At 44.3% G+C, this 11,752-nt stretch overlaps 1 protein-coding gene across 1 annotated transcript in view; it reads left to right on the top strand.

Annotated features, from left to right (window-relative positions):
• The window catches only part of henmt1 (HEN methyltransferase 1), a 103,738-nt gene that overhangs the window by 52,974 nt on the left and 39,012 nt on the right, over positions 1-11,752 (top strand). Inside the window, exon 2 of the mRNA XM_043701672.1 lies at positions 7,340-7,452. Within this exon, the coding sequence (XP_043557607.1) occupies positions 7,340-7,452 (113 nt within the window). The remainder of the gene's footprint in view (positions 1-7,339; positions 7,453-11,752) is intronic.

Below are 11,752 nucleotides of genomic sequence, written 5' to 3' on the forward strand. Positions count from 1 at the left end.
ACAATCCTTAACTATATCCAACTTTGACAATGAAACTACAAAGTGCCCTCACATTTGTTCTATAATCAAGCCATTACATGTAACAGTGGGCCTCCTTGCAACATTTGTTCTGTTAAAAACCATTACGTCATGACTTTACTTTGGGCGAGGGAAATTTGGCATATTTCACTTGTCAAGCAGAAATGCAGATACAGGCATAGGCACACGTGGTGCAATATGAGTGTCTTATTTTGACTGTTATTAAACCATATAATATTTATTAATTACCTCGTATGCTTGATAATTACATGTTACCAAATCATGAGCTAATTATTGAAGAATAAACTGAATTCTACTGTATGATGTTGGGAATAGCCCAAGAGTATCGACTATTACTGAGAATTCATAATTGACAAGTTATTGGAAATGTCCTACCAGCGTTGATGGATGGAGTTGTCATTTTTGAGAGTCACCAATCTGTGAATAAAGAGGATTTTGTTCATTTGACCTCAATCCAGAGATGGCCTTTAGAACATAGAAAAGTACAGGACAGAACAGGCCCATGGCCCACTTTGCTGTGCCGAGGTTTAATCCTAATGTAAAATATAATAACTTAACCTACTCAACTCACTGCTATCTATGTGCATTTCCATCAGTCGCTTAATGTCCCCAATGACTCTGCTTCCACCACCACAGCTGGCAGCATATTCCATGCATTCACAACTCTCTGTGTAAAGAACCTACCTCTGACGTCTCCTTTATACCTTCCTCTTAATATCTTCAAACTATGACTCCTCGTACCAGTCAATCTTGCCCTGGGGAAAAGTCTCCTGCTATTGACTCTATTTTTTCCACTCATTATCTTGTATACCTCGATCAGGTCTCAGATTTACAGATTAGATTACAGTGTGGAAACAGGCCCTTCGGCCCAACAAGTCCACACCGACCCGCCGAAGCGAAACCCACCCATACCCCTACATTTACCCCTTACCTAACACTACAGGCAATTTAGTATGGCCAATTCACCTGACCCTGCACATCTTTGGATGGTGGGAGGAAACCGGAGCACCAGGAGGAAACCCACGCAGACACGGGGAGAACGTGCAAACTCCACACAGTCAGTCGTCTGAGGGGGGAATTGAACCCGGGTCTCTGACGCTGTGAGGCAGCAGTGCTAACCACTGTGCCACCGTGCCGCCCAGGTGCCGCCCAGGTCTCTCTTCCTCTTTCTCTCCAGAGAGAAAAGTCCGAGCTTATTCAACCTTTCTTCATAAGGTAAGCACTCCAGTCCAGGCAGCATCGTGGTAAACCTTCTTTGCACCCTCTTTAAAGCCTTTGTATCTTTCCTATAATAGGGCGAACATAACCGCACACAATATTCCAAGTGTGGTCCCACCATGGACTTGTAGCAAAACCTTGCAGCTCTTAAACTCGATCCCTCTGTTATTGAAAGCCAAAACACCATATGCTTTCTTTACAACCCTATCCAGTTAGGTGGCAATTTTGAGGGATCTATGTACTTGCTCAGCCAGATCCCTCTGTTCCGTGACACTGCCAAGAATCCTGTCTTTAATCCTATATTCAGCATTCAAGTTCAACCTTCCAAAACGCATCACTTCGCATTTATCCAGGTTGAACTCCATTTGCCATTTCTCAGCTGAGCTCTGCATCCTATAGTAGCCCTCTATGGTATCAACGACATCTCCAACCATTGTGTCATCTGCCAATTTACTAACACACCCCTCAACCTCCTCATCCAAATCATTTATAAAAGCTACGAAGAGCAGAGGCCCAAGAACAGGTGTGATTGAGGTTCACAAGGAAGAGGTACTAGAAATCCTGCAGACTGTGAAAATAGATAAGTCCCCTGGGCCAGATGGGATTTATCCTAGGATCCTCTGGGACGCCAGGGAGGAGATTGTCGAGCCTTTGGCATTTGTCTTTAAATCATCATTGTCTACAGGAATAGTGCCAGAAGACTGGAGGACAGCAAATGTGGTTCCCCTGTTCAAGAAGGGGAGTAGAGACAATCCTGTTAATTATAGACCAGTAAGCCTTACTTCAGTTGTTGGTAAAGTGTTGGAAAAGGTTATAAGAGATAGGAATTATAATCATCTAGAAAAGAATAATTTGATGAGGGATAATCAGCACGGTTTTGTGAAGGGTAGGTCGTGCCTAACAAACCTTATTGAGTTCTTTGAGAAGGTGATCAAACAGATTGATGAGAGTAAATGTGGTGTATATGGATTTCAGCAAGGCATTCGATAAGGTTCCCCACAGTTGGCTGTTGTACAAAATGCAGAGGAATGGGATTGTGGGAGATATAGCAGTTTGAATCAGTAATTGGCTTGCTGAAAGAAGACAGAGGGTGGTGGTTGAAGGAAATGTTCATCCTGGAGTCCAGTTACTCGTGGTGTACCGCAAGGGTTGGTGTTGGGTCCACTGCTGTTCGTCATTTTTATAAACGGCCTGGAAGAGGGCATAGAGGGTGAGTTAGTAAATTTGCAGACGACACTAAGGTCGGTGAGTTGTGGATAGTGACGAAGGATGTTGTAGGTTACAGAGAGACATAGATAAGCTGCAGAGCTGGGCTGAGAGGTGGCAAATGGAGTTTAGAACATAGAACATAGAAGAATACAGCGCAGTACAGGCCCTTTGGCCCTTGATGTTGCGCTGATCCAAGCCCACCTAACCTATACTAACCCACTATCCTCCATATACCTATCCAATGCCCGCTTAAATGCCCATAAAGAGGGAGAGTCCACCACTGCTACTGGCAGGGCATTCCATGAACGATATGAATGGTAATGACATTACACAACTAGACATATACAATGAATATTTATTTAAATGCCATACCCTGCCAAATGTAACAATATCTCCAGACTGATTAAACACCACATCTCTAAATCTCAGATCCCAACCATTGTATCACTCTGGGCTCATACCTGACTTTCAAGAGCACACTCTTAAGCATTTAACACTGTTGCAAACCACACAGTCAGGTCTTACAGTGCACACACACACTATCAGCTATTCAACTATTTTGACCAGATTACATGGTACTCTTTGGGGATCTTCACTCTCTCCTTCAGGACACGATGTGCACATCCATAGGCTGCAGGAGATATCCTGAGGGTCATAGGTACAGCTGGATTTCCTTATTCCCACAGAGGAGATGGTGCTCAGCACCTTGCTGCAGTCATAGCTAATAGCCAACACTGAAATCATTGAAGGTGGCACTGTTATTAAACCTAACTCTCTTTCTCACACTCCACCCACCACAACCCACGTCCCTACCTTCCCCTTCCTGTATCACCTTCAAGGACAGTGCTGCCAGAAATGGGTTCTCCAAGTTTCCTCTTCCCGTCCTCCAGCTGCTCCCTCCACACGTCCTGTTCCTCCTCTCCCTCTTCATCCTCTTGAGGCGCTCATTGTTGAGCAGGGCTGTCTTTTAATGTTAATGCGTTTGCCTAGCATGTCCAGCCTCATTCCTGATGAAGGGCATATGCCCGAAACATCGATACTCCTGCTCCTCAGATGCTGCCTGACCGGCTGTGCTTTTCCAGCAACACACTCTTCGACTCTGATCTCCAGCATCTGCCGTGCTCACTTTCTCCTTGCGTGCAGCAGACTGAGATAAATTCTGACTCCTGCTCTGCCAAGAATACAACGGGGCTCCCCAAGAGGTCTTGACATGTTGTATCAATGCAGCAATGATCTTCCCTAACACACTTGGCATCAAAGCATGACTTTCATTATGTACACACTATGAATTTGTGCATGGTTTGTGTACAAGAGCCATTAAGCTTGTTGTCCAGCAGTCACCCTAAGGCTTGTGAGTGGTTCAAATGTCCCTGGAACATCAGACAGCTGCAGAATGAAAGCAACATAACAGATGCCAAGATAGAATTAGAATGAGGCTTTACCGTCATGTGTACTTACACGGAGGGATACAGGAGTACACTGAAACATTTACAATGTCGCCAGTCCTGGCACCATCTTAGATATAGGCACCTAGCTGCAAAATCTTAGGTAAAATGTAGAAAAACAAAGAAATAAGTTAAAATAAATTAAAAGTTTGACTTTACAGTCCTTCTCAGTCTAAAGTAGTAATAAAAATCCAGCCAATTCCTAATCCAAACCTCCAACTCACCCTCAATGCCATATCTCCGTATTTTCTGCAGTAGCCTACCATGGAGAACCTTATCAAACGCCTAAAATCCATATATACCACATCTACCGCTTTCCCCTCGTCCACCTCCTTCGTCACCTTTTCAAAGAATTCAATAAGGTTTGTGAGGCACGACCTGCCCTTCACAAAACCATGCTGACTATCCTTGATCACATTATTCCTATCCAGATGTGCATAAATCCTATCCCTTACAATTCTCTCTAAGACTTTGCCCACAACAGAAGTGAGACTCACCGGCCTATAGTTACTATCCACTTATCCACTTTAATGCGGATAAGTGTGAGGCAATTCACTTTGGTTGGAGTAACTGGAATGCAAAGTACTGGGCTAATAGTAAGATTATTGGTAGTGTAGGTGAGCAGAGAGATCTTGCTGTCCAGGTACACAGATTCTTGAAAGTTGCCACCCAGGTTGACAAGGTTGTTAAGAAGGCATACAGTGTTTTAGCTTTTATTAATAGAGGAATCGAGTTCTGCAGCTGTACAAAACTCTGGTGCGTCTACGCTTGGAGTATTGTGTACAGTTCTGGTCACCGCATTACAAGAAGGATGTGGAAGCTTTGGAAAGGGTGCAGAAGAGATTTACTCGGATGTTGCTTGGTATGGAGGGAACGTCTTACGAGGAAAGGCTGAGGGACCTGAGGCTGTTTTCGTTAGAAGAAGGTTGAGAGGTGACTTAATAGAGACATATAACATAATCAGAGGGTTAGATAGGGTGGGCAGGGAGAGCCTTTTTCCAAGTATGGTGACGGCGAGCACGAGGGGGCATAACTTTAAATTGTGGGGTGATAGATATAGGACAGATGTCAGAGGTAGTTTCTTTACTCAGAGAGTAGTAAGGGTATGGAATGCTTTGCCTGCAACGGTAGTAGATTCGGCAACTTTAAGTACATTTAAGTAGTCGTTGGACCAGCATATGGACGTACATAGAATAGTGTAGGTTAGATGGGCTTCAGATTGGTATGATAGGTTGGCCCAACATCGAGGGCCAAAGGGCCTGTACTGCGCTGTAATGTTCTATGATCTATGTAACACATTCCTGCAGGACCCCACTCAACACTGACCTCCAGGCAGAATACTTTCCATCAACAACCACTCTCTGCCCTCTGTCAGCCAGCCAATTCTGAATCCAGATAGCCAAATCTCCCTGTATCCTATAACGCCTGAGTTTATGAATGAGCCTTGTCAAATGCCTTGCTGAAGTCCATTTACACCACATCTACTGCTCAACATTCGTTGACCTGTCTTGACACCACCTCAAAGAACTCAATAAGATTTGTGAGGCATGACCTGCCCCTCACAAAGCCATGCTGATTGCCTTTAATCACACTATACTTTGCCAAATAGTCATAAATCCTATCCCTCAGAATTCCTTCCAAAACTTTGCTGACCACAGATGTAAGACTGTTTTGTAATTGCCAGGGATTTCTCTATTATCCTTCTTGAATAGAGGAACAACATCCTTCCAATCCTCCGGTGGAGAGTGAGGAGGCAAATATCCTCACCAGTGGCTTAGCTACTCCTTTCTTGCTTCCCAGAACAGCCTAGGGTAAATCCGGTAACCACTGGTCTTGGTGGTTTCAAAAATAATGCTTTCTATTTCTTAACAGAAGCATAGAAAATAGCAGTAGGATGCGGTCATTTGGCTCTTCAAGCCTTCTCCGCTATTCAACATAATCACGGCAGATTATCTAAATTTCAATACCCACTCTCTCCCAATGACTCTTGACACTTTTAGACTCCAGCAATATATATGCTTACATCCAATGACTTGGCCTCTACAGCTTTCTGAGGCAGAGAATTTCACAGATTCACTACCTTCTGGGTGAATAAATTTCACCTCATCTCAATCCAGAATGGCCCACTCTGTATCCTGAAGCCTTGAACTTTTGTTCTGGTCCCCCTGTATCTAGTCTGTTCGGCCTTGTCAGATTTTTTATTGCTGAGAAAAGGCATATTTTGTTGAAGCTTTTTATCTTGACATTGAAGCTTTCTTCAGGACATTTTACAAGAAACAGACATACCCGTTACGATTAGCAGAGACCCTGAGATTATAAAAACAAGAGACTTAGGCCATTCGTTTGTACCACCATTCAATTTGATGGTGATTGATCTTATTCCTCAGTCGTATTTTGTTGCAGTATCCCTATATCCCTTGATTCCCTACAGAACTAAAAAATATAATCATCTGCAACCTTCATGCAGTTGATATTTGATTTTCTCTCCTAAATATTAAAGATTAAGTCCAGCAGAGCATATGCTGGATTTAGTGAAAGTTTCAAAAGGGAATTGAATAGATTACTTGAAAGGGAACATTTGATGAGAAAGGGATGAGGTGGAGAGGGAAGCTGGATTATATTGATAACTCTTCCAAAGAACAATCAAAAGTGCAGTTGTCCAAATTACTTTCTGAGGTATTGCAAGCCATACTCCCATGAGATGTCATTGAGAAGTGAAGGTTTTTCTTTCATTTCCTGTTGTCAATAGTCATAAAATGATTCAGCACAGGAGACCATTTAATCTTTTATGCCTGTCCTGCCCAACCCATTAATTTCACTTCCTTCTTCATTCACAGAATTATTTTATAGCTAACTTGAGCTGAATTGGTTTGAACTTTTCACCTTCTGGGTTATGTGATTTAATTCACTTTTCAAAACAGTATTTCCTTTTAAAATGTGATCTATATTTTACTAAGTAATCTGCCGTTGGAATGATAAACCTTTAGAGGATGCCTATCTCTTAATTACTGCGATTGGTTTGATTCAGATCTGTTAATGTTTTATTATTCTTCCTATCCCTGTTTTAACTAATACTTCATTGTGTAGAAGCAAATATTCAAACTGGAAATGACTGTTCCTTTGATACCTGTGAATGGCAAGCCTTTGACAGGCAGATACAAATCTTGTATCGCTGTTCTATTGTGTAGTAGTTGAAGAAGTGATAGGTCCTGAAGCAGATGTAGATATAACAATTTAGTATTACAAATGTAATAACGACTTCCATTCATACAGTACCTATAATGTAGCAAAATAATTATGAAAGGATCTCCAGTTTGACTTTTAGAGAATTTGAGAAAAATTATTGACTTAACAGTTTGCCACTTCCGTAAAATGCCAAATGTGAGCAATTAATTATTGAACTTTTTTTAATCTTTTATTATTTTCAGGTTGCAGATTTGGGATGTGCTGACTGTATGCTGCTGTCACGTTTAAAATTCTGCAACTGCGTTGAGGTTCTTGTAGGAGTCGATACTGACTTAGAACTGCTGAAGGAAAAAATGTAATGTCTTTTTGATAAATGCTGATCTGAACGTTTCTGACGTTATGCAAGCTAACTAAAAAATGCACAATTTGTTGACTGATTTCTGAAATTAGAAGCAGAGAGGAAATAGTAAATAATGAAACAAACACAAAGCTGGAGAAACTCAGCAGATCTGGCAGTATCTGTGGAGAGAAATGGAATTAACTTTAGATTTGATTTATTTATTGTTGTCGCATGAACTTAAGTAGAGTGAAAAGTTTTGTTTTGTGAGCGGTCCATTCAGATCTTAACATACAAGGACATAGGATCATGGGGTGTTTAGACCGAGCAAAGCAAATAAGGTTATAGTTGCACAGGAGGTGCACAAAAGCAAGATCGACATCAGTTTTGCTGAGGCTCCTTGAAGCCACACTCGTTGAGTGCGGCTTTGATGTCAGGCACTGTCACTCTCATCTCACCTTGCTTCTGAAATTCAGCTCTTTTGTGCATGTTTGAACCAAGGCTATAATAAGGTGAAGGACTGTGTTGTCCTGCAAAACCCAAAGTGGGCATCAGTGAACTTCCTTGAAAATAATATCTTTTGCTCATTGTTCCAAATGTATTCCTGACCTCTTTGAAGGAAGTTGCTTTCATAAAATTAAAATTGGATAAATATATTACCTGTACTTTAAAATCCAAATTCTCAAATGATAATATAGAGTCATAGAGGTGTACAGCATGGAAACAGACTCTTCAGTCCAACTCATCCATGCTGACCAGATATCCCAACCCAATCTACTCCCACTTGCCAACACCCGGCCCATATCCCTTCAAACCCTTTCTGTTCATATACCCATCCAGATGATTTTTAAATGTTGTAATTGCACCAGTCTCCACCGCTTCCTCTGGCAGCTCGTTCCATACACATACCACCCTCTGCGTGAAAACATTGTTCCTTAGGTCTCTTTTATATCTTTCCCCTCTCACCCTAACCTGTGCCTTCTAGTTCTGGACTCCCCCAACACAGGGAAAAGACTTTGTCTATTTATCCTATCCATGCCCTCATGATTTTATAAATTTCTATAAGGTCACTCCTCAGCCTTCACTGCTGCAGGGAAAACAGCCCCAGCCTATCCAACCTCTCCCTGTAGTTCAAATCCTTGAAGCCTGGCAACATCCTTGTAAATCTTTTCTGAATCCTTTCAAGTTTCACAACATCCTTCCGATAGGAAGGAGACCAGAATTGCATGCAATATTCCAAAAGTGGCCAAACCAATGTCCTGTACAGCCATAACATGACCTCCCAACTCCTGTACTCAATACTCTGACCAATAAAGGAAAGCATGTAGACAGACTGACGAGGTGAGAGGCCATTTTGGATTTGGTGCTCGGCAATGAGCCAGGACAGGTGTCAGATCTTGTGGTGGGAGAACACTTTGGTGACAGTCATCACAACTACCTCACATTTACCATAGATTTGGAGAGGAAAAGGAGCAGTTACCGAAGGAAGATATTTAATTGGGGAAAAGGAAATTGTGACACTATCAGACAGGAGTTGGGAAGTACAGACTGGGAGCAATTGTTCCACAGAAAGGGCACAGCAGACATGTGCAGACTACTTAAGGTGCAGATGTTGCGAGTGATGCACAAATTTGTTCCTCTGAGGCTGATAAGAAGGGGTAAGATTAAGGAACCTTGGATGATGAGAACACAGGAGCTTCTCATCAAAAGGAAGAAGGCAGCTTATGTAATGTGGAGGTAGCAAGGATCTAGTACAGCTTTAGAGGATTACAGGCTAGCTAGAAAGGAATTCAAATGGACTGAGGAGAGCCAGGAGGGGGCACGAAAATAGTTTGGCAACAAGGATTAGGGAGAACCGAAAGGCATTTTACTCATACGTGAGGAATAAGAGGATGATCATGGAGAAGGTAGGGCCGATCAGGGATAGCGGAGGGAACTTGTGCGTGGATTTTGAGCAGATAGGGGAAGCCCTAAATGAGTTTTTTGCTTCGGTTTTCACCAAGAAAAGGGACCTTAATGCGAATGAAAACTTAGAGGAGCTGGGACACAGTCTTGACCATATCAAGATCGATGAAGTTGATGTGCTGGAAATGTTGGAAAACATTAAGATTGCTAAGTCCCCAGAGCCAGACCAGATTTATCCGAGGGTGCTCCGGGAAGTGAGAAAGGAGGTTGCTAAACCGTTGGTGAGGATATTTGCCTCCTCACCCTCCGTGGGAGTCGTATCGGAGGATTGGAAGGAAGCGAATGTCGTTCCTCTTTTCAAGAAGGGTAATAGGGAAATCCCTGGCAATTACAGACCAGTCAGTCTTAAGTCTGTGGTCAGCAAAGTTTTGGAAAGAACTCTGAGGGATAGGATTTTTGACTATTTGGCAAAGCATAGTGCGAATAAAGGCAGTCACCATGGCTTTGTGAGGGGCAGGTCATGCCTCACAAATCTTATTGAGTTCTTTGAAGAGGTGAAAAATGTGTTCCTGGAAAAGCGCAGCAGGTCAGGCAGCATCCAAGGAGCAGGAGAATCGATGTTTCAGGCATAATCCCTTCTTCAGGAATGAGGAAGGTGTGCCAAGCAGGTTAAGATAAAAGGTAGGGAGGAGGGACTTGGGGGAGGGGCGTTGGGAATGCAATAGGTGAAGGAGGTTAAGGTGAGGGTGATAGGCCGGAGAGGGGATGGGGGCAGAGAGGTCGGGAAGAAGATTGCAGGTCAGGAAGACGGTGCTGAGTCCGCGGGTTGACCCTCCATCCCTTGTGGTTGGAGGGTTCCTAGGTAGAAGATGAGACGCTCTTCCTCCAGGCATTGTGTTGCCATGGTCTGGTGATGGAGGAGGCCAAGGACCTTCATGTCCTTGGTGGAGTGGGAGGGGGAGTTAAATGTTCAGCCACGGGGCGGTTGGGTTGGTTGGTGCGGGTGTCCCAGAGGTATTCTCTGAAACGTTCTGCAAGTAGGCGGCCTGTCTCCCCAATGTAGAGGAGGCCACATCGGGTGCAGCGGATGCAGTAAATGATGTGTGTGGAGGTGCTGGTGAGTTTGTGATGGATATGGAAGGATCCCTTGGGGCCTTGGAGGGAAGTGAGGGGGGAGGTGGGGCGCAAGTTTTGCATTTCTTGTCCATCTGGGTTGTAGATGCGGCGGAGACGAAGGAATTGGGAATATGGGATGGCGTTTTTACAGGGGGCAGGGTGGGAGGAGGTGTAGTCTAGGTAGCTGTGGGAGTCGGTCGGTTTATAGTAAATGTCCGTGTTGATTCGGTCACCCGAGATAGAAATGGAAAGGTCTAGGAAGGGGAGGGAGGAATCTGAGATGGACCAGGTGAATTTGAGGTCCGGGTGGAAGGTGTTGGTAAAGTGGATGAACGGTTCAACCTCCTTGTGGGAGTTCAGGGTGAGAACCAGTTCAGTCAGTCGAAGGTGGATGTCATTGAAGGGTACCGGTTGGTACGGCGGGAAAGGAAGAAGCGGAGGGCTTTGAGTCCTTCGTGATGGGGGATGGAGGTGTACAGGGACTGGATGTCCATGGTGAAGATAAGGCATTGGGGACCGGGAAAGCGAAAATCATGGAAGAATTCAGGGTGAGGACCAGTTCAGTCAGTCGAAGGAGGGTGTCTTTCAGGGTGAGGACCAGTTCAGTCAGTCGAAGGAGGGTGTCTTTCAGGGTGAGGACCAGTTCAGTCAGTCGAAGGAGGGTGTCAAGTTAACACCTTTTCCTCCGCTTACACTAGCACCACCCCCCACCTTTTCCTCCGCTTACACTGGCACCACCCCCAACCTATGCCCTCTAGTTCTGGACTCCCCAATCCCAGGGAAAAGACTTTGCCTATTTATTCTATCCATGCCCCTCATAATTTTGTAAACCTCCCCTTCCTAGAACTTTCTATTTCTATCTCGGGTGACCGAATCAACACGGACATTTACTATAAACCAACCGACTCCCACAGCTACCTAGACTACACCTCCTCCCACCCTGCCCCCTGTAAAAACGCCATCCCATATTCCCAATTCCTTCGTCTCCGCCGCATCTGCTCCCAGGAGGACCAATTCCAATACCGTACAACCCAGATGGCCTCCTTCTTCAAAGATCGCAATTTCCCCCGAGACGTGGTTGACGATGCCCTCCACCGCATCTCCTCCACTTCCCGCTCCTCCGCCCTTGAGCCCCGCCCCGCCACCAGGACAGAACCCCACTGGTCCTCACCTACCATCCCACCAATCTCCATATACAGCGTATCATCCACCGTCATTTCCGCCACCTCCAAACGGACCCCTCCACCAGGGATATATTTCCCTCCCCTCCCCTATCAGCGTTCCGAAAAGACCACTC

Source organism: Chiloscyllium plagiosum, chromosome 13, assembly GCF_004010195.1.
Source record: "Chiloscyllium plagiosum isolate BGI_BamShark_2017 chromosome 13, ASM401019v2, whole genome shotgun sequence".
NCBI lineage: Eukaryota > Metazoa > Chordata > Chondrichthyes > Orectolobiformes > Hemiscylliidae > Chiloscyllium > Chiloscyllium plagiosum.